This window comes from Mirounga angustirostris, unplaced genomic scaffold (assembly GCF_029215605.1).
Source record: "Mirounga angustirostris isolate CCGP_5_RB_7025 unplaced genomic scaffold, mMirAng1.0.hap1 SCAF_9, whole genome shotgun sequence".
Taxonomy (NCBI): Eukaryota; Metazoa; Chordata; class Mammalia; order Carnivora; family Phocidae; genus Mirounga; species Mirounga angustirostris.
In genome coordinates this window covers 107,806,486-107,830,358 of record NW_026991717.1, presented here as the reverse complement: position 1 = coordinate 107,830,358, position 23,873 = coordinate 107,806,486, and the positions used below count along the sequence as shown (strand labels likewise).

At 39.5% G+C, this 23,873-nt stretch overlaps 1 protein-coding gene across 5 annotated transcripts in view; it reads left to right on the top strand.

Annotated features, from left to right (window-relative positions):
• Positions 1–23,873, top strand: part of PPP2R5E (protein phosphatase 2 regulatory subunit B'epsilon) — a 148,524-nt gene that overhangs the window by 59,624 nt on the left and 65,027 nt on the right. For all 5 annotated transcript variants that reach the window (XM_064571152.1, XM_064571150.1, XM_054513746.2 and 2 more), the window contains exon 3: positions 19,937–20,133. In XM_064571152.1, the coding sequence (XP_064427222.1) occupies positions 19,937–20,133 (197 nt within the window). The remainder of the gene's footprint in view (positions 1–19,936; positions 20,134–23,873) is intronic.

Sequence of the window (23,873 nt, the reverse complement as noted above, 5' to 3'; positions counted from 1 at the left end):
TTATCTCTAATTTGTCCACTTTGTCATTATCATGACTCTCTAACAGGAGTCCTCTAACTGGTTTCCCTACTTCTTCTCTTGCCTCTTTTCCATTCATTTAACTCATACTGAGCAGAGTGATCTTTTTAAAAATACAGATTGTTCATCATCATTAGCCAGCCGGGAAATCCAAATCAAAACCACATTGAGGTACCACCTTATACCAGTTAGAATGGCAAAAATGGACAGGGAAAGAAACAACAAATGTTGGAGAGGTTGTGGAGAAAGGGGAACCCTCTTACACTGTTGGTGGGAATGCAAGTTGGTACAGCCACTTTGGAAAACAGTGTGGAGGTGCCTCAAAAATTTAAAAATAGAGCTACCCTATGACCCAGCAATTGCACTACTGGGTATTTACCCCAAAGACACAGATGTAGTGAAAAAAAGGGCCATGTGCACCCCAATATTCATAGCAGCAATGTCTTCAATAGCCAAACTGTGGAAAGAGCCGAGATGCCCTTCAACAGATGAATGGATAAAGAAGATGTGGTCCATATATACAATGGAATATTACTCAGCCATCAAAAAGGATGAATACCCAACTTTTACATCAACATGGATGGGACTGGAGGAGAGTATGCTAAGTGAAATAAGTCAAGCAGAGAAAGTCAACTATCATATGGTTTCACTTATTTGTGGAACATAAGGAATAGCATGGAGGACATTAGGAGAAGGAGGGGAAAAATGGGGGGCAATTGGAGGGAGAGATGAACCATGAGAGACTGTGGACTCTGAGAAACAAACAGGGTTTTAGAGGGGAGCGGGAAGGGGGGATTGGTTAGCCCAGTGATGGTTATTAAGGAGGGCACGTAATGCATGGAGCACTGGGTGTTATACGAAAACAAAGGATTGTGGATCACCATATCAAAAACCAATGATGTATTGTATGGTGACTAACATAACATAATAAAATTAAAAAAAAAAATACAAATTGTATGCTATGTCTCTCCTTTAAGCTTTAAAATTGCGATGGTTTTTCACTGTAGCTAGAATTAAATCCGAACTCCTTACCTTTGCCTTTTGATTCTCTTCATCTTGACTTTTTTTTCCACACAATTTTCCTGACATTGCTAATTTAATTTTAATTTAATATTAAAATCAAATGCATGTGGGTTAAAACTTTTGTGTTTTTAAAAACTTGAATGGACTTGATCCCCCCCCTTATCTTATCTCCCTTTCCTCTTATTCTTTCTCTTAATTTAATAAAATCACACCAGATTCAAATCACAACTAGCCCTGTCTCAGTCCCCCAGGTCTTTGATTTGATTCGGTATCTCTTAGACCCCTTTGAGAACTGTTTGGGTTGTTTGATTAGCATCAGGGGAATTTCTTTAAGGCTACCAGAGAAGTTTTTCCGCTTATGTATCTCTCATACACAATTATCATTGGAAGAAACTTGGAACTTTACTTCTTGTTTTTGGTGACACTTCATCTTCTCGGTTCTCTGTTCCATCCCACACTGAGCTTTCTCCCTCACTGTCAAGTTTTCTTTATTTTGTCTCTAGCTGCCCCGTGGTTCCATTTTTAAACCTCTGTTCATTGTTCTCTATTTGCTCTGTTATTGAGCTCATATGTTCCTCTGACTTTCACCTTTATGGGAGAACTCTAAAATCTCTATTCTCTAGGGTAGCTCCATGTTTCCAAAACTATCTTGAATCTTTCTTCCCTTGGATGCCTGGGAGTTAATGCATTGTCCCCAACACTAACCTGCATGAACTTCCTTGATAAATTAACTTCTCAGTCTCATGATTCCATTTTTACCAGTGGTATTATCATTCTCTAGACCTGGAAACATTGTCCTGTCTTTCCTTTTCATTACATCTGATATGACAAAAAATCCTTTTGTTTTCATCTTTTAAATGTATCTCAGACTGCCTTTTCTTCTGTTCTTCCACTGCCATCAGCTTAGGATAGGTCCTTGTAACTCCTCATGCTTAGTTTGGTGATAATATTTTGGCTAATTTGCCTCCCTCTGAACCTCTCTAAAGCACATATTTATAATGTTTGCTCTAGCCCAACATGTCTCTGTGTCAGTACACGACACCCAGATTACCCTGCATTTTTTCAGGTCCTTCACAGCCAGGTTTGCTCACATTCTTCACTCCCATCTCTGTTCCTCCCAGTCCACTGTCTCCTCTGCCTGGTCACACGTATCTTCTCACATTTCACCATGCAGTGTGCTCACTCTTTACCTCCAAGCTCTTCCAGCCTAAGATGTCTTCTTACCTATCCTGTGTTTCTCCGTTGTCCTATTCATGCTTCCCTTCATTCTCATTGCCATCTGGGAGCAGTTCAACCTCTACCGCATGTCTTCTTGACCTTATGCTGTGCCAGTGATAACACCGGGTTGAACACTCGATTTGATTCATGTTATCAGAACGTACCTGGGATCAACAAATGTTAGGTGTTCCAAAACAATTAAACAGCTAAACCTCTGTGTCGTTACACTTCCTTAAATTAAATCTGAACAGAAAGAATGTTGAAGTCTTTAAGGCAGCTTAGGTGCAAAGGAAAATGTTGGAAGGCCAAAGAAGACTGGAAATCATCTTTTGAGAGACTTACCACCACCAAAAATGGTCCCTTTAAATATTAACAGAAATAACAAGCTAGCTAGAGAATCTGTATAACCCATGATAGTTGCATTTTACTTGATACAAAGCGGAGGGAGATGACTGAACTCATGTCTGCTTCTGTTTGTGTTAAAGAATCTACTAGGAAGATTAGCCCTTCCAGGTGGTCCTGCCTAGGGTATGGTGTAGGCATTAAATGAAAAAATAACAGTGGTTTAGTGATAAGGAAACTCATGTTACTCTTTAGCAGAAGTGATAAAGTGTACAGGTTCCAGATTGCCTGGGTCTGAAGCTCAGCAGGGCCCCTTTCTAGCTATGTGAAAGTCACTAAATACCTCTGGGACTCAATTTACTACATGTAAAATAAGGATAGTAATATCCGCTTCATGGCATTGTGGAGAGGATTAAATGAGTTAATACACATAAATTGCTGAGAATAGTGACTGTCTCAGAGTATGTGCTTACTAAGTTTTTACTATTATTATGTATACATGATATGACTGGGAAAAGATGACTCATTCCCGATTTTCAGAAAGAACTATTTATTGTGAAACAGGAAGTGGCTCTTTAGAATGTGTATCTTTTTTTTTTTAATGACTGCTCTGTCCTTGGTGACCCTTGTTTATTTTGGCTTATTCATTCATTAACAAGTTTTTTTTTTTTTTTTTTTTAAGATTTTATTTAATTATTTGACAGAGAGAGAGACAGCGTGAGAGGGAACACAAGCAGGGGGAGTGGGAGAGGGAGAAGCAGGCTTCCCCCTGAGCAGGGAGCCGGATGCGGGGCTTGATCCCAGGACCCTAGGATCATGACCTGAGCCAAAGGCAGATGCTTAATGACTGAGCCACCCAGGCGCCCCTTAACAAATATCTTTTAACGTTGTTTATGGTGTTGCAGATCCTTAGAAGGGCAGAGTGTAGGAGATCATTATGTTTTCTTTTTTTTTTTTTTTTATAAATTCAGTTTTTCTTTTTTAAAGATTTTATTTGTTTGACAGAGAGAGACAAAGCGAGAGAGGGAACACAAGCAGGGGGAGTGGGAGAGGGAGAAGCAGACTTCCCGCTGAGCAGGGAGCCCGATGCGGGGCTCGATCCCAGGACACTGGGATCATGGCCTGAGCCGAAGGCAGACGCTTAACGACTGAGCCACCCAGGCGCCCCTGAGATCATGGTGTTTTCAACAGATTCTGAAAAAGACTCCAGTGAGGGTTCTATGAATAAGGGTCTCGTGGTCCATCTGGATCTCTGAACAATCTGTAGATTAAGCATCTGATTTCATCAGAAGGTTGAAACATACACATTTTTGTATGTGTTTTCCATTTCCACAGAGAGCCTGGTGCATGTTTTTCCAGATTTATGTAATATGAGCATTTCTGAGATCTAGATGAATGTCTTTCAAAACAGTTTCTGCTGAGCTTGCTGCACTTGGCCCTTTTCAAAGAGACATTGTAATTTGCATGTGATACTTGGGAATTCTCAAGTCTTTGGACTTCAGGGAATGGCAAGAAGTGGCTCAGAAGCTACTGCTTGGTCAACTTTGTGATATCAGGGTCCACTAATGGTACAAGCAAGCAATTGTTAAAACTTAGAATAAGATATATTTTCTTTTTGTCAAGATTTTTTTCCCCCTAATATCTGTTGATAAAGGTTGCCTTACGATTCTGTGAAAGTAGAGTAGTTGTGGCTTGAGGGGCTCTAAATAATTTGCCCGTTTTGTGTCTGAAATTCCCATTGTTGAAATTTGGCTTTTGGATGAAGCTGTTTTGTTATTGTTCTTCTGAAGTCTTTGCAATAATGTAAATATGTTTCTTTGTAGGGGTAAACTCATTGTCCCTTTAGCAGCCAGGGGAGTCAAACACCATAGTTTCAGAGGACAAAGGCAGATTTTTGTAGGTGTGGAAAGGTCATGAGAACAGGGTGTGATTGTGGTAGAAATACTGTGTGCCGTGGCAGGTGGGGGTGGGGGGCTAGAGGGTGACTGTAAAAAGGGAGGTAGAGGATGAGGGGGGGATGTCCATATTTCTGCTGCCACTACATTTGTCCAAATTAATGTCAAAGAATTATTCTACTGGTATTAAATTTATCATACTTTCTGGTTCTATGTAATGAAGCTCTTTCTACACCATTGCTAGTAAAACTGAATGTCGTACAGCCTCAGTTTTCTTATCTGTAAAATGAGAATATTAATGCCTACTTTGTGAGATTTTTATAAGGCTTTAGTGGGAGAACACATGGAAAGACCCTAGCTGGAATATTGTAGGTCCTTGCCAAGTGCTTTTTCCTTTCCTCTCAACTTGGTCCATGAAATTTACTTAATAGCATTTTCTTGCTCTTATTTATTCATGTTAATCTTACTGCCCACCAGACTGTAAATTTTTTTGTGGATAAGTACCATTTTTTTTCATTCTCTGCATTATAGTACCTTGGACCTTTTCCTTCTTGTGCAACCTGTTTTGCATTTATTTATATGACCATTTAATTAGGTTTTCTTTACTTTTGGTCTGTAAGCTCCATGAAGGCTAGAACCTTATTTGATTTTGCTGAGAAATGTAAATTTAAGGCCTAGACTAGTTCCTGGCATGCAAGAAGTGTTCCATAAATATTTGTGGAATAAATGAATGGATGATTGATTAGTAAGTTAAACATAGTAGTTTCTAAGCAAATACTTGTTCTGGGAAGGTTGAAACTACCTATCATATTCTTTCCAGACAGCCTGAAGCCTTGTAGGGGGCTATAAAAAGTTTGCAGAATTTTAGCTAATGCCTTAGATCTTTAAATAACAGGGTGTGTGGAAAAGAGAAAAGGTTTACAAAATACTTTGAAGTGGTTCAGTACTTAATGTTATTTTAGTGGGAGGTCAATAAGGTTTGTTACGAATATGTTATTATGAAGAACTCTTTAAGTGTAAATTACTATTATTACTTTCAGCTAATATTTGTAAGTATTAACATCTGTGAATACTAATATTAAAATTTAGATTGGAAGGACAGAGCTGTCAAACACTGCTTGTTTTCTTTCCTTTGCAAACTTTGCATAAACCTAATTATATCTGAGGGGAGCTTTGAGGATGTTTGAGAACCGGGTGCGTCTTGGTTAGTAGTGCTTCTCCAGATTGTTGAATTCTTCATAAATTCTTGCTTTTCTGTCCCAAAGGCTCTGTTAGTGCGTCATTCATTCATCCAAATGCCAACTCCCTTCCTCCTCCGGGATTTGGGCACTTTGCTGATGCCTGGCCTGGTAGCTGAATCATTTCACACATCAAACTGAGTCAGTTTCTTTACCTTTCCTCTAATCAGATTACAATTTTACTTGTAATAATAATCTCACTGGATATTAGTAGGCTGAGCTCCATACTATTGCACAACTGGATACACACAAAAGAAGGGAAGAAGTCCTATATGTGTCAGCAATTTATGTTGTTCATTTGATAAGTGTTTTTTTAAAAAGCTGACATTTATTGAACATTTTTCTTTTCTTTTTTAAAGATTTTATTTATTTATTTGACAGAGAGAGACACAGCGAGAGAGGGAACACAAGCAGGGGGAGTGGGAGACGGAGAAGCAGGCTTCCCGCCAAGCAGGGAGCCCGATGCGGGGCTCGATCCCCAGACCCCGGGATCATGACCTGAGCCGAAGGCAGACGCTTAACGACTGAGCCACCCAGGCGCCCCTATTCAACATTTTTCATGTACCAGGCACTATGTGAAAATTTTATGTATTCTCTCATGAAGTTCTCAAGCTATCACTGTGACAGAGCTACTATTCTTAGACTCATTTTGCAAAGGACACCAAGGCCGAGCAGTGCTTTTTAACAGTAATTAGCAGCTGAAGTTTGAGCACTTACTGTGTTCTGGACATTGTTCTATGTGTTTTTATTTTTATTCACTCACATAACCCTTAAGTCAGCCCCATGAGGTACTATTGTTATGCCCTTATTTATATATGAGGAAACTGAGGCACAGACACTCACCTATGGCTTCCCAGCTAGGAAGTGGCAAAGCCAGGCTTGGAATCCGGGCTGTCTGATTTTGTCGCCCATTGTCTGAACTGCCACAACACACACCCCAGATTGTCTAGCTGCTACGCGGTAGAGAGTGATTAGAGCCTAGGCTCCCTAACTGCAAAGTGTGGGTGTGTGTGGCCCAAAGAACAACCTCAGCCATCTGGAAGAACGCAGAATGGGTTTACATTTTTTTTTTTTTTCAAGTTCCCAATTGTGCCAAAAGAAATTGACTTAATTTGTAAATGTTTCTAAGATGTTCCTCTGGAATAACAACTGGCAGACTTTTGAAATAGTGGACTTAGTTGTCCAGCTTAGTTTTAGTTTAGTTTTAACTATTACTCTTAATAGTGCCAGATCCTATTTCTTATATTTGGCCTGGCTCCTTAAGTGGAAGATACAGTTACGGAATATGTTTTCTGAAAGGGAAAGTCATTATAGTACAGGTGAAGAGAAGATGTTTGTACTACCTGATGGCATGTTTAGCTAAGCCCTAGGGTACTACATTGGGCGGAGAATGCTGAATTATATCAAGATTCACAAAACAGGCTTGTGCTTAGAATTGCATCCTCAGCATGCATATCTTTAGGTTTCAGTGACTTTTTCTACCCTTGCTGACAACATTTGTGGCCAGGATGTCAGTGGCAAAGAAGGGACTGAAGTTGTAAATATCCTGGCTTAAACTGGTATCCTATCTTACCATTCAGTGTTTTTTTTTTTTTTTTTTTGAATATTTTATTTATTTATTTGACAGAGAAAGAGAGCAAGCACTCGCCAGCACATGCAGGGGGAGTGAATGGCAGAGGGAAGGGGAGAAGCCAGGCTCCCCGCTGAGCAGAGAGCCCTGTGCCAGGCTCAATCCCAGACCCTGGGATCATGACCTGAGTTAAAGGCAGATGCTTAACCGACTGACCCACCCAGGTGCCCCCCATTCAGTGCTTTAAAATGCTTCTTTGCTCTGAAAGTGTTAAGCTTTCTAGACACATTCTTTGTGTTTTATAAAATCTTTGTATTACTGTTCTTGAAGTTTTAATTTTGGAGTCATGCACTCACAATTATGCATACCTGTATATATACATCCGTAAATACATATTTGTAAGTTTCTATCTCTCTATTGTTCTATGCTTGACAGCACTATTTTCATACAGACTAAAAAATAAGGTTTTAAAATGGATTTCATTTTTCTTAGTATGATGTTTCAAATGTGAATTTTGGATTTCCTCAACGATTATATTATATATGGGCTTCACATTTATGTTTAATTTATATTAAGTAATATGCCTTGTATGAAGCATATGTGAATTCCACAATAAGTGGGATGTACTGCATGGTATCACTGGATTTTATTGTTCAGATGATGACTTTAATTATAAATGTACAGTCTTGGGATTAGAGGCCATTCTACCACTCTACTCACTCAGTCCTGTCACTCTCAGGAGCTTAAGGTCTCATACTTAAAACTCCCAACTGAGGTTCAGAAATAGCATCTCTAAGCTGGCATTGCAACATTGGATTGACTCTTTTTTATACTTTAAATCTTTTTTTAAAAGAAGTTTAAGATACCTTTGGTGTCAACTGTGAGTTGTGAAATAACAGTGGGCTTAATTGATGTTAATATGGTATCTATGTATGTATGTATGTATCTAATTTGTTTTTAAACCTTATATCATACTGTTAAAATAGCTGCAGGTTCATCCCATCCTGAACTGATTCACATCAATGTTAATCCTCAAAACAAATGGAAAGTAGATAGGCCATTTTTTATCCCTTGTAGAAGTAATCTCTGGGGCTGGGGAAACCCTCAATTAACTGAAATACTTGAAAGTAATGTGATCTTTTATTGGTTTTATTTTTTGGGGTGGAGGATCAAATGAAAGGTAAGTGCTTGCTGAAAATTTGTAATCCATTAATTTACTTCTTTGCTTTATAACCACGACATAAGTAAAAATAGTCTTTTTAAAGGTTTTTGTTGCTCATACCTTTGAACCCAGCTAAAAATTGGACTTCAACAGTTTTGACTCTCAAACACATCTTGGAACTTTGTCCTATTAATTCCTTTTTATTAGATTATGATTTTGTGGCTTGCTCCCTGTTTTAAAAGCCAAGTGCAGAAGAGAAGAGAAATTATGGTATGTGAGTGTTTTAAATACTGTAGGTGGCCTCTGTTTAATTCAGGTTTGATATTATTAGAATAAAATTTCAACAAAAATTTAATATTTATAGAAATGCTTCAGAATTTATTTTTTAAATGGTTTTAAAGGGGCGCCTGGGTGGCTCAGTTGGTTGAGAGTCCAACTCTTGATTTCAGCTTGGGTTGTGATCCCAGGGTTTTGGGATTGAGCCCTTCCTTTGGCTCCATGCTGGGCGTGGAGCCTGCTTGGGATTCTCTCTGTCCCTCTCCCTCTGCCCCTCCCCATCTTCTATAAATAAATAGAGAGATAGATAGACAGACAGCCAGTTTTAAAATAACTTTGAAGCTATGCCAAAATCAAGCCCCAGGTTGGGGAACCTGCTTCTCCCTCTGTCTGCCACTCCCCCTACTGGTGCTCTCTCTCTCTCTCTCTCTCTCTGACAAATAATAAAATCTTAAAAAAACAAAACAAAACCAGAAAATAGTTTTAATGGGAGCTGTAAAATAAGGAATTGAATCCATGCTGTATGTTATAGATACTTGGTGGATGTTTGTCAAATGAATGGTAACTTTGTGAAAAGCACTTTCCATCTTACAAATGGCTTTTTCACTGAATTCTCACTCAACCCTGTGAAGTACATTTTCTCAATTTTACAGATGAGGAGACTAATGCTCAGAGCAGGAAAGGTGTGATTCCAGTTCAGAACCAGAGTCAAGGCCAAAGTCAATGTGTTTCACAAGGCCCAAGATGATCTCCTACAGCTGCTCATACCTTACGCTTTTGATCCATCTCCCCCACTTTCCACTCAGGCTCCAGCCACGTTTGCTCCTTTGTTGATGCTCAGATTCACCAGCACACTCCCTGCCTCAGAGTACCTTTGCACTTACTATCCCTGTGCTTGGGCCACTTTCCCCCCAGAGGCCCTCTTGGCTAACTACCTCACGTCCTTCATGTGTTTGCTCAAATGCTGTCTTCCAGGTGACTACTCTATCTAAAATCTTACCCTCCAACCCCAGCATACTATTGCTCTGCATACTATTTTCCCCCATAGTGTATACCATATAATGTATTATTTTTAGTTGCAGTTATTTGTTTTCTTGTGCTAGAATGTAAGGCTCTGTGAGGGAAGGGATTTTGTCTCTTTGTTGTGGTATTCCAGCAGTGCTGGGCCCTCAGTGGGAGTTCAATGAATATTTGGCAAATGACTGACTGACTGACTGACCGACTGACTGAGTGTAAAGCCTATGCCCATTTGCACTAAACCTTCCAACTTTTCACTTATTAATGGTACACTTGGCAAAATCATCAGGTTATTTTGGCTCTGGAGGGCATTCCAAATTATACTACTTCATTAATGTACATTCATCTTCATTTTGACTCTTTTTCTCTGTTGTATTTTTCTCTCATCCTTGAATATAAACCATTTTGTTTAAGAAATCAACTAGATTTTTTCAATTAAGTATTAGAAAATAAGGCATTATTTTATTAGATATTAGTAAGGGAAGGTGATACTTCAAGAAACTAAGAAACTGCATTTTTTAGTTAGGTTTTTTGTCAGGTAAGCTGGCCTTTTCCTTTTAAATTCATAAATACTGTTATCATGAAAAACATCCTTGTCTGTCTTTCCTTTCCTTTCCTTTTCCTTTTCCTTTCCTTCCTCCTTCCTCCTTCCTCCCTTCCTTCCTTCCTTCCACTTTTTTGAAATATAACTGACAATATAACATTGTATAAGATGTATAACATGATGCTAACACCTCCATTTGGTCACATAATTACCATTTCTTTTTTGTGGTGAGAACATTTAAGGTCTACTCTCTAAGTAACTTTCAAGTCTGTATTATTAACTGCAATCACCATGCTGTACATTAGATCCTTGAAACTTACTCATTTTATATCTGGAAGTTTGTACTGGATGTTTGACCAACATCTCTCCATTTCCCCCACCCTTGAGAACCTGGTAGCCATCATTCTAGTCTCTATGAGTTTGGCTATTTTAGATTTCACATATAAGTGAAATAATATAATATCTGTCTTACTGTCTGACTTATTTTGCTTAGCCCATCCTTATTTTTTAATTTGCCCTTTATAACTTGGTATTATTAAAATATTAGGAAATAATTTAATTTAATATTACTATTAAACCTTTCCCTCTATTCTTCAGTATAATTTTATTTCCAGAGAAATAAAGTTCTAATTTAGAATTGGAAACATGGAGAAAGAAGATGCAATATGTAGAATTTATTGACTGAACCTGTATCTGTTGTGTACTTACATATTCTAGAAACTTCTCCTTGGGGCTGGGTATTAAGATGAACAAAACATGTGTTTGATTCACTGGTTTAAAAAAGTCCCAATATTATGTGGCAAGTACTTCACTGGAGGTATGTGTAAAGTTTGTGCACATTTTTATGTTACCTAATTTCGAAGGACTGCATGGCTGCTGTAAAGTGAGACTCTCCTGTACTGTTGTAGGTATATGATTATCTTCTCAGCTTTTATGGTCATCTAAACACAGTTGAAATTGGTATATCATTACAGCTAGAATTCAGTTATCTATGCTGCTAGACGAATGGTGGACCAAAGGAGCGATACGGCCCCAAATTCCCAGATACAGGCCTGTGGAAAAGTTGTTCCTGGTGCTGGGCAAAGTGAACAGTAAATAGAAGGAAGGAAGGTCAAGGGGGGAAGAGCACACGATGATGCGTGCGTGCGTGTGCGCGTGTGCGGGCGCATGTGCCATTCCCTCCTTCTTTGGGAAGAATTGCCTTTTATTCTGAGATCGCCCTTTCTCTTCTCTTCTTATTCAAAAGAGCCTTTTTTTTAAAAAATGAAATTATAGTGAAAATAAATGGTGGCTACTTACTATTTGAATGACTTTATGTAGAAAAAAAAGTCAACCTGTTTTTTTTTGTAATTTCACTGATAGGTAAGACCCTCAAAAAGGGACTCGCTGACCAAGATGCTTTAGAACACTGTGGGATTCTTGGAGTACTCTGTAAGCTTCAGGAATTTCTTGTGTTCAGAGGCCCTGGTTCCATCTCTGGAAATAAGCCCTTAGGTGATGAATTAATAATAGAGAGATTGACTCTGTCGACCAGAGGCTTTGGTGGCTTCTGCCCTGTGGGTGAGTTTGGTGGCAGGAACGTAATCTACACCTATAATTAGGAATTGATCAATTTTAGTGTTTTATGTCTTGTCCTGACAAGTTTCATTGACTGGCTTGGCATTAGAAGATAAAACATGAGGGATAGCTAATATTTATGAAGGGTTAGAAACAGAAGTATTTACTAGAAGTTGTGTGTGTGTGTGCAGTATGCACACGTGTGCATGCGTGTGTGTTTTTCTCTCTTCTGATTGGAACATAGCGTCACAATCACGTGAAAGCCTTGAATCCTGTAATTTTGCTGCTGCAGCCACTAGTTTGCAACTGGTGACCTTTGGGTTTTACTTATAAAGTGGAAAGCATGGATTTGTCAGCTTTTGGGCAAGGAAAACTGGAGAAATCCACGAAAGAGTACTAACAAATACAGGTGTTGATTGTCCAAGCTGGGTAGAATAATTAATGTATTGTTATTTACTAAGACTTTAAGTTACCGTCTCCATTGTTCACTAGTTTAGGGCTGATTTTATACTGTTTAAGTTTTAAAATACGTAAATGCTTATAGAACAGTCAGTCATGTTTTCCTTTGCATTTAGATTACAACTTTCCTTAACCAGATAGCTAACTGTGATAGTTTATCCATAGCTCCAGTGGTGGTGCTGGTTGTTAGTTGCTGTGATTTATCACCATCACCGTCATCCATCGTTGTTGGTACTGGTGCCGGCTCTGGGATAAGACTACCTGGGTTCGGATACCAGCTGCAGCTCTTCGTACTGGGTGATGTTGGACAAGTGACTTAGCTGTTCTGGGCCCCAGTCCTTTCTTCTGAAAAACTGGGATAGTAATAGTGGCCCCTCATCACGTATTCTGCGGATTAAAAGGGGATGATGTATGTAAGGAGCTTATTAGTACGGTGCTTTGCAGTAGTCAGTGTCGTCATTCTTTTACCTTGAAATATCAGCACTGGCCTTTTCTGCCTTTCAGTTTGTTTAAACTATTTAATACTCACACCTTGGTCTCATATTTTTGGATACTATTTTATGTGTAGCCATTTTTTGAGACATGTTTTGAACCTGTGAAAAAAGTGCACACTAATAATCAGCGAAGTGTTTTCTGATCTTCCTAATAGATTGGAAAGAGTTCTAAAAGCAGCCCACTGTCCATTCACTTCTTTCCAGCCCAGGCGAAGAAGGATGCTTTCACTGTTGTAAATGTGCCCAGGGACCTTCCTTTGCGTGGAAATGGGAAGTTTTCACGGTTAGTTTTAAATAAACTAAAAGAGAAAGAATTTCAAAGGTGGAGAAGATGAAAGAAGGATTTTATAGTTATTACTTTAAAAACAGTGGCTCTCAAGCGTGGCCTCACATTGAAATCACTTGAGATGCTTTTAAAAAATACGTAGTTGTGGAAACAGCGTACCACCACCACTATTGTCTGCAGTGGTTTTTTAATCCACTGCTTTGAATACAGTAATGAAGTAATTAGAATGGTCAAGTCTTTCATGCTTGCTTTATTTATTTGTTTATTTATTTTTAAACATTTCATTTATTTGACAGAGAGAGACACAGTGAGAGAGGGAACACAAGCAGGGGGAGTGGGAGAGGGAGAAGGGGGCTCCTCCCCACTGAGCAAGGAGCCCGATGCGGGGCTCGATCCCAGGACCCTGGGATCATGACCTGAGCTGAAGACAGACTCTTAACAACTGAACCACCCACGTGCCCCTTTCAGACTTATTTTTTTAACATGTTAGTTTTGGGGTAGTTTCTTATTTGTTTATTTACATTGAAATAACTTGCGAAATCAACATGTTGTACTTAGGTCTAGTTCATAGGACATGAAGCTTGGTATTATTACTTGATTCATGAGAGATAGAGAGAAGGCAGAGGGGGAGGGAGAAGCAGGCTCCCAGGGAGCCTGATGCCGGACTTGATCCCAGGACCCTGGGATCGTGACCTGAGCTGAAGGCAGACCCTTCACTGACTGAGCCACCCAGGTGCTGTCATTAGAAAGATTGATAGTTTTGTCTCCCTGTTTTGATGAAATATTGCTGCTTGTATTTGTAATTTTTTGGGTGTCGAAAACCTCCTAATTCAAGCATAGTTCACTAATAAAAATAGGATTCCGCTCAGTTTTCCTGAAATATGTGCTACAGAAAGAATGCCTCTTAGATGTGTGTTTAGAAGTAAACTCAGTGGCGGGGATTTGGACAAACCACACGGTCAGGCAGTTAGCCATTTTACCACTTGTACCAGCATATGCCATGCCTCAGTTCTTCAAGGCTAAGTCAACTTTATATGTTAGTGCTAAGCTCTCATTACTACTATGAAACTCGTTTTCTGTAAATATAGGTTCATGTGCTTCATGCAAGTAAGAGTCTTACTGACCTTGTTGAAGTTTTAGAGGGTTGTGTGTAAGGGACTGATAGCATACATGGATGGGGATTTATACACCGTAGGGAAAGTTCTAAAGAGATGAGATGGGAGGGGGGGATCAAAGACCATGTTTATATTCCCATCTGTGCTGGTACCTTTATTTTTTGTGAGAGTTGGAGAAATGCACGTAAAAGGGCCAAGTAATAGCTTAGGACATTTTCAGGTGAAAAGCATTGTTAATTTAGTAGGATTTTATTTCACATCTTTTGAATTGAAATAATTGGTTATAAATACTGTTCATTAGGAGCTCAAATAATGTTACTGCTTAGCTTCCAGTGCAAGCATCATTTTATATAAATGTTTATTCACTGTATTTCCACGTTCATTTTAACAGCCTGTGTGTTGAGAAGTTACCAGCCTACATCCTTATTTTTTCTAAATCAATTTTTCTAAATCAATTTTTTCTAAATCAATTTGCATTTTTTCCTGTGATGACATAGCTAATAAATGTTATAATGATGTGGGCCTTCTTTATTTGATTGGCCTATTTGCAAGAATATTTAATATTCTGATTTTCAACGACTTAAGTTGAATGGAGTCTTAGAGCACCAGACGCAAAGGACACCTAGCTTATGTTTTATTTCTTCTACCTTTGCTACTTTTTGCTTTGCAAAGTCCTGACTGAGTCAGGCCCCGAGGGAAGATGGGCCAATAATTGGATCCATGATCCTGTGCCCCAAACATTAGATGGGATGGAATGATGGAAGCTGTTCACTAGGGTTGAATGAGCTGCTTTTGCCAATTACAGACAAACATCTAATAAACAACCAGCCCTTGAAATCATAGTAAGGGTGAGGAGAGGTGTATGTGTGTGCATGTGTGCATTAATGTGTGTGTGGGGGGGGTTGGGCTGTGGCTAAAATGTATATAGCTCCTATTGCCTGTTCTTGAGACACAAGGAGAATCTCTCTCTCTCTCTCTCTCTCTTTGAGGGAGAGAGAGAGGGGCTGGGGGAGAGGGAGAGAGAGAATCTTACCTAGTGTGGAACCTGACGTGGGGCTTGATATCACAACCCTGAATCATGACCTGAGCTGAAATAAAGAGTCAGATGCTTAACCAACTGAGCCTCCCAGGTGCCCTGAGAATCTTTGTCTCTTAATTTGAACTTTCATCATCCCTCTCCTGTTGAATTCTATATCCATGTTCCCGCACCTTCTTGTACTTGTAAATTTTAAAATTATTTGGCATGAACACCTTGGAAGTGAGTCATTTTCCCCAGCTTTTTGATGAGAATTGATAAGAGGATGCTGGGAGATGGTAATAGAAAAGGCATATGGAAGGGGTGCCTGGGTGGCTCAGTAGGTTAAGCGGCTGCCTTCAGCTGGTCATAATCTCAAGGATCCTGGGATCAAGTCCCACATCGTGCTCCCTGCTGAGCAGGGAGTCTGCTTTTCCCTCTGCGCATGCTCTCTCCCTCTCTCTCTCAAATAAATCAAATCTTTAAAAAAAAAAAATAAAAAAAAATTAAGAAAAGGCATATGGGAGGAAATACCTAATGCTTAAAAGGAAAAAGAGGGACAGTACAGTGAGAAATGTAACTGCCAAGTGGATTGACCACTTAGCTGGTTACTACATTATTTTCTTGGGTGAGAAACATATTCTGGAAATCAGCTTAATTTTTAAGAGTAGTTCCGGAGCAGTAGAATCTGACCGTATGAATCTTAAACAAGCTGTGGTAGTTGGCTCAGTTATCTCCCCTTTAAACAAATACTAACATTGGATGGGTTGTTGTGCTAATGACCTTCATGGTATTATATAACCACTTATTGATTCCTCATTATTTATGGTCATGATTCTATGGAATTCTTCTTCCGGGGGTTAGGGATGGCTTGCGTAGACCAGAGGTTTCCATTGGAAGAGAGATGACACAAGCATCACTGCCTGGTCTGCTTTGGGATTCTGAGATGACCTTTAATTTTTCTGAGTTACATTCATTTCTTAATGTCTGTTAATCTTCCCCCCTCCCCCCCAATCTAAGTTACTTTAGAAGTGTTTAGATTTTCAGGTGGCTTGGATTTGGGAGGTGGGTCATTTTGGATTGTTAAAATCTAGTGTTTGTGCTTCATGTTCAAAATGTATTGCCTCATTTCTTCTTTTTATCATTTATGGTATTTTCTTTATGGCCTAGTGCCTGATACTTTTTATAAATGTTTCTTGACAAAGATATTTATTATCTGCTCCTGGGACTGGTTCCATAGACATTAAACTTATATCATTGAAACATTCTGGACTACTCCAAGTGTTTCTTCTCTGATCCTAGCCTGTTGTACATTTTCACATTACCCCTTTACATATCTCACTGGGATTAGCGAGATGAAGGCAAGGAGTTTGGGAGCAGCATGCTATTTGAGGCAATCCGAGAGCCAGACATTACAAGAAGAGCCCTTTGCGCAGACTGATTTAGGTTCTCCTTCAGTGAGAATGAAAAAAAATTTCTTAAATTGTTGCCGTAATGGAATTGGTTCTTTGAGGAACACTTCCCACTCTTTTTCTTTCAGTCTGTCTTGATTACTTCAGTTCTTTAATTAAAGGAGAGAAGAGACGATCATCTTAGAAGAATTTAGTCTATGATAAAGGATAAAGAATAGCTTATTGCTGTATGTGTTAATCTTGGGAATGGGCTAGAGCGGAGATAGAGAAGGGGTTCAGCCTGATCCATTATGAATGGGGCATGTTGGAGATTAATTGGTTGATTTCTTTCTGTGTTCTTTCTCTTTTTATCTCTGCATACACCCTGTTTTATGAAATGTGATATTCCTCTTGCCTTTTGTTGAGTTTGATTGTTGCACAGTGGTGACGAGTCCTGGCTCTGGAGCCAGTCTGCTTGGGTTTGAATCCTGTCTCCACTGCTTGTTAGCTGTATGATTCTGGGCAAGTCACTGAATTTCTTTGTCTTGATTTTTTTCATCTGTTAAATTGGAAATAGTACCTACTACATAGAATTGTTGGTGGGATTAAATGATATAATATGTGAAAATGCTTAGAATGGTACATAATAAATGTACCCAAAGTGCTTAGTAAATGTAAGCTATTATCATTATTCCATTAGGCGATGGATAGCCAGCTTCACATTTGCCTATGACATTACATCAATTTGGATAAAGAATAAATTTCAACTGCCTAACAACAACAGCAACAAAAGACTAAATGTTAATTGCCTGAATTTTTAAAATAGCCAAATAGATGAACCTCTTGAGTATTATTGCAGTGACCACAAAGATTAATCATTGATGTCACTACTTAAATGATGGTTTGCTTTTTGAAGAAAAGGCTATCATTTATAGATGCTTTCATAATTCATATGTGCTGAGTTATACAGTTCTCCATGTAGATGGTCTTTTTTTTTTTTTTTTTAAAGATTTTATTTATTTATTTGACAGAGAGAGAGATAGCGAGAGCAGGAACACGAGCAGGGGGAGTGGGAGAGGGAGAAGCAGGCTTCCCGCGGAGCAGGGAGCCCGATGCGGGGCTCGATCCCAGAACCCTGGGATCATGACCTGAGCCGAAGGCAGACGCTTAACAACTGAGCCACCCAGGCGCCCCTAGATGGTCTTATTTTTAAGCTTTATTAAAGTTACTGTAACAAAAAGAGGATTAATTACAATTTCTCCTAATGATTTTAACCTTAATGTTACATGAATAAGATTGTTTTTCCCTATGCAGCATCAGAACTTCCATTCAGCTTTGAGGTATGGGGTCTAGACGATTTAGAACTTACAAGACTTCAATAATTAACCATAATGGTCCTATGCATGTAACTAGTCATTGGTTAAGGATATATAGCTATGTTCATAAGCAGCCTCGTTTAGTATTTTTTTAAAATTAGTTAATTTATTTTGAACACCTGAAGCAGGTACCAATTAAAGAGAAAGCTTGGTCTGACTAAATTTAGTTCTTATAGTCTAAAGCTAGATTTTTTTTTTGAAAGTGATTAAGTATAGGGGCATAGATTAAGACATCTCACAGCTTAACTCAAATCTCAAAGTCTTTTATTCTAAGATACATTAATTAGGCTTTTGGGGACCTATGGGGGTGGTGGTGGGAGGGAAAACATACTGGTTAAGAATAATTTCTGAATTTACATCTTGTTTTTAGCAGTGATGTTCTATATACCTTCAAAAATACTATTTCTTGTTCCCTTGTATCTGGTAGAGAAATCCTATGTTTTCAGGTGTCCTGTCCCCTCTTATCTAGGTTTACCTTAAAGTTGATGTCAGTAGGCAGTGTTTTGGGGGAATTATCTATGAGGTCCTGGGTCCCTGGGCTAGCGCTTGGGTTGTGGGATGTGAGCAGGGGAAGAGGGCTGTAGAGAGGAGTCATGTGGACCCTTGTATAGGAGCCTAGCTCTCACTCCCTTCTGCTGGGGCTGCTGCTGGTTGTAAGGTGGGTGCTGTTAATTGTTGCACTTACCTCCGGAGACTAGGTGGCCCACGCTTTACGGCTGCTGTAAAGCATTTACTGGGAGGCTGGCAACTGAGGGTGGTTGCAAGTGACCGGCCAAACATTGTTAAAGTCCTTCTTGAGTAGTACAAAGGGAACGCGGAGATGTGGTTAGAGACCTGGGCACTGTGCCCAGCTCCGAAACTCATTCATTGTGGGACCTCAGGGACTACCTCTAATTTTCTTTTTGGAAAAATGGAGAATAATAGTATAATGCTTACCTCTAAGAGTGTTTTGAGGATTGATGAGTTAATCACCTTGGCTGAAGGCAAGAGCCTATCCTGGTCATAATTTCATTGCCTTTGCAGAGAAGTTCCAGTGTGGGGAGTAAAGTAGTGAAAATAAAACAGGAATTGAGTGGGCCCTCCACAGCTTGGTGTGTCTCAAGTCCGGCTGTAGATCAGGTTTTCATTCTAACTGGGGGATTTTAACCTAAAATTTTTATCTGGTTTTTAGAAATGACACCAAACCAAATGTCTCATGCGCCGTTTGTGGGAAAAGAACAGATGTTTATTCTGAGAACATATTAATGAAGATGCTAGTGGTTTTCTCCCACTGTAAGGGAATAAGATGGGTCAGAAGAGAGAGCGTCGATTTAAGTAGAGTTTGCGCTTACTGTCCCATTGCTGGTGTGTTCTTTTTGAGAGAATTGATATTACTTCATTTTGTTGGTTTTTCAAGTTTCTTTGACAAAGAAACTTCATAGATGTCAAGCCAAAACAAAACAAAAAATATAAACACACACATACAACAGTTGCTTTAAATACCAAGGATGTCAGCATGAAATTAAAATGAATTTACTGACATTTCTGCTTTGAAATTTTTTAGTAAAACTAATTTAAGCCAACGGTGACAACTTCTGGCTTTACCTTATAATGGGAAGTTTGACCTTTTTCAGTGTTTTTTGGCTCAGGGGTTTCGACATGGGGGTGTTTTTGGTTAAAATGTGCTTCAACTGTCTAATGGCCCTTGGGATTTTGGTCAATCTTTGGTTGTGGAAGAGCAAATGCTGTCCATTGTGTTGGTACCATGCAGTTTTCAAAGACAAGGTCTCTGAAGTAGCGGCTGTGGTATCCCCTCCTGCCCACATGTAATTGTTAAAAAGAACGCTGTTGTCATGTGAATTCTTATTTTTTTGAGCTTGCTTTTGAAGTAACTTTCACAGAGAATTCCTGTTACCTAGAAATTGATGACAGACTTACACCATTTCCTTTTTTTTTCTTAGACGTTCCATCCTCAGAGCAGCCTGAACTGTTCCTAAAGAAACTTCAGCAGTGCTGTGTCATTTTTGACTTCATGGACACGCTATCTGATCTTAAAATGAAAGAATACAAGCGCTCCACTCTTAATGAACTGGTGGACTACATTACAATAAGCAGAGGCTGTTTGACAGAGCAGACTTACCCTGAAGTAGTTAGAATGGTGAGTTTCTTTTTTTCGCCGCGGACACTTTTAAGCACCTTCCATAGCGACTCACAGGTGTATTTATTGCAGAGTCAGGTCACTGGAGGTCACCTCCACAAATGAGAGCCAGCCTTCTGAGAGCTAAACTAAAGTAGTCGGAACAATACTAGAATTTGAAGAGTGTGATTTCAGGAGAATGAGATCCAGAACTTTTCACCTACAACAGTACTGGAAGAATCAATGACTTCAAAATATGAAGCCAAGATTGCCAGGTATTCTTGGATTTCTGGCATTGTGAAAAGAAAAGCCACAGGAGAATCAACACGAGTTGTAGATCTGTGTTTGAAAAATATTCAAGCCTGTTGGATGTCTTGATTTTTTTTTCTCCCTCCCTGTTCATTGTGGTAAATTAGAAATGGCTTTAACCTTAATAAAATTGTGATTTGTAGAATCTAGTTAAAGCCTGCCCTGGCTTTATAAACTAATCATTGTCTTTATAATCTTGAAATCGGGTGATGTCTTTCATTATTTTTGAACAGTGTCTTGCACTTTGTGTGGTCATTAGGAGTTAGGAGAAACATTATTAGCATAATGGAAGTAACTATGTTCTTACTGGGTCAGTAATTATATTAGTTTGGAAAAGCTGAGCCAAAATATGGTTTTCTGATAGAGTTTTATGGGAAGATTGCCTTCTTTGGCATCCCAGAAGCTCTTGGATCTAGAGAGTACGTGTTCTTGGGGGAGGAGGAGCTCTTCTGCTGACTGGTGACATTGTGCTGCAGAGATCCAGAAGGGTCAGTGCCCCACTGGGAAGCCCTTTGGAGAATCTGGCCCACTCTCTCTGTATTGCTGAAAATCTGTCTAGCTTTTCAGTTCAACTTGTAGCATTTGTATTCAACAAATGCAGAACAGAGACATCTGTGGTGGAGTAGATGTGGTTAAAAGTGAATAGTTCAGATTTGGGAAGGGATGTGAATTATCATAACTTGAGAAACAATGACTGATGTATGAAGATCATTTCAAAACAACGTCCAGTGTATTCCTCAGATCTATATCTGAATGTATATTGCATTTGTTGTTAATTTGCAAGAATATCGTAGCAGAATATTTTGTAGATTAACTTTAACATTGTAGCTCTTGAGCACTGGTTCTCAACCAGGGGTGATTTTGTTTCCCAAGGCACTTTGGCAATGTCTAGAGACGTTTTTGGCAGTCACAACCGGGGGTGGAAGGGGCGTGCTACCAGCATCCCGTGGAGAGAGGCTGGATTGCAGCTAAACTTCTTATGCCGCACAGGACAGCCCCCCAAAAAGAATTATCTGGCCCTAAATGTCACTAGTACCGTTGTTGAGAAGCCCTGCTTTAGAGTTTGCATGCTATCTAAACTTCTTAACCTGATATTTAGGGCTTACTCTAGTCCATCTAGTTTCTGCAGAGCAAGGCCCGTTGGTTCTCATCTACCTGGGTTCTCAGCCAATAGAGGTATCCACTGTTTATAACTTGCTTCTTCTGTATCATTCCATGGATAGTCCACGAATACGTAAGCATATACGAGCATATAGTATAAATACAAAAAGTGGTGGCATAGTATACACACTTACCTGTACCTTGCTTTTTTTTTTTTTTTTTTACTTATCCATATATAATATATATCAATACACATCAAGGTGTCTTATTCAGTTTTACAGCCACGTAGTATTTCACTATTGGAGGCAGCATAATTTATTTAACCAGTATCCCATGAATATCCTTATATGTATATACATATCAGCTTGCCCTTGTGTGAGAACAGCTGTATGTTTACTGATTTTTTTTTTTTTAATAGCCTTTCTTTTCCTGCTGTTTCAGAGACCTTCGTGTGTTACCTGGCCCCCGCCTCTAGTTCTGATTCTCCCCTTTCTTTCCAGACTTGCTACCACTGCTGCCCAAAAAGCCCTGAGTTGTTTCTCCTTCCTTCAGTTCTTCCACTTCTTGGCAATCCGGCCTTTTGGAATTTGTTCATTTGCTGCTTTTTAAATTTTTCCACATGTGTTTGTCCAATGTTTTCTAATTAGACTATAGGCACTTCTAGGCAGGAGCTGTGTCCCACTCATCTTGTGGCTTCTGGAATACCTCCTAGCACAGGCCTACCTGGAGTTTTTTGAATGAGTGAATGAATTCTCTCTTCAATGTGAGCATTCCAGGCTCTCAAATTATGATTAAGATATTGAATGTCATTGGATTATATTCAGTTTTTAAACCCAGTATTTGGCGTAATAAAATTTTTTTTTTAATTTTTATGAAACTAGCTTGGATCTAAACCAGCTTTGGTCTTTTATTTTTTTATTTTTTATTTTTTTAAAGGTTTTATTTATTTATTTATTAGAGAGCGAGCGAGAGAGAAACAGCATGAGAGAGAAGAGGGTCAGAGGGAGAAGCAGGCTCCCCACTGAGCCGGGAGCCTGATGTGGGACTCGATCCCAGGACCCTGGGATCATGACCTGAGCCGAAGGCAGTCGCCTAACCAACTGAGCCACCCAGGCGCCCCCAGCTTTGGTCTTTTAAAGGAGACTGTTTTCCCTTCTCTGCTACCCTCTCCCAGTCCCCTACCAGATTTTTTTTTTTTTAAAGTCTCTTGTCAGTTGTGTGTGAACGTGTGTTTTAAAATACACTTGAGCCTACCTTAGGAGGTGTTAAATCTGTAGCACACATGCTATTCTAGGGCATTAGAAAATTTATTTTCCAGATGGTAGTTTAGGGTTCTCAGAGGTATAATTTATTTTTCATATCTCATGATTTGTGAAATTGTAGCTATTATTGTTACATGGTTCTTAGGTAATGTGGGGCATTTACAGAGCAGGAGCTAGCGGGGGAGAGTAGAAAGAGAAAGGAGTTTGCAGCCACACAGACCTGGGTTCAAGTGCCAGCTCTGGCCACACTTAACTTGCTCCATGACTTTGGACGGAGCCCTCCATCTTTGGGGCCCTCGCTTTTTGTGTGGTGCTGAGAGGTACATGGGATCAGGGGAACGGCGGCCATAGTCCTTCCTACCCCGCTCCGTAAATACTCTGCCTAAGTAAACTTGTTATGCTTTGCTCGTACATCAAGGTTCTCGCCACGTCAGATACACGTACAATCTAGCATGCAGGGCGCTTACTGCTCTGGGAGAAGGGCTGGAACCAGGGCCCCACTTGGTGTCCTCTCCTCCCTTCCGTTTTGCCACCTCTTAGGCTCCTTGTATATTTGGTGCTGCCACGGCCCACTTTCCTCATTTGTATCACACGTGCCCTTTTGGGCTGTTTGGGAGGATTGGCAGTAACGATGTGTATAAAGCTCTTAAAATAGTCTGTAACACATGGCAGGCATTCAGTCAATAATACTATTATTCCTGTTTTGATAATTCTGTAATTATGTACTTGATTTTACAATCATTGGTGGAACCCAGAGTTCCTGTTTGTGGACTTAAGATGCTGTCGACTGGATGTGGTATAGTCCATTGCCTTGGTGGTGCTCAAATTCTGCAGTTCCAAGATGGTCCTGTCTGTGGATCGTATGTCACTGTCCCCACCTCGTCTGCCTTGTTACTGTAAAATGCAACTGCTTCACTAGGATTAGTGAAGGAAATGGTGGTGCTTTTAGTGAAATATCAGTGAAATGATAGCTAGGTTTTATAAACTAGGATGGGTCATGGACTCGTGATGACATGTTCTGGTGTCAGCACTGTTCGGAGAAGCCTTTGATTTAACCTGATGGGACCTATCCTTTGAGAGTTCATTTCT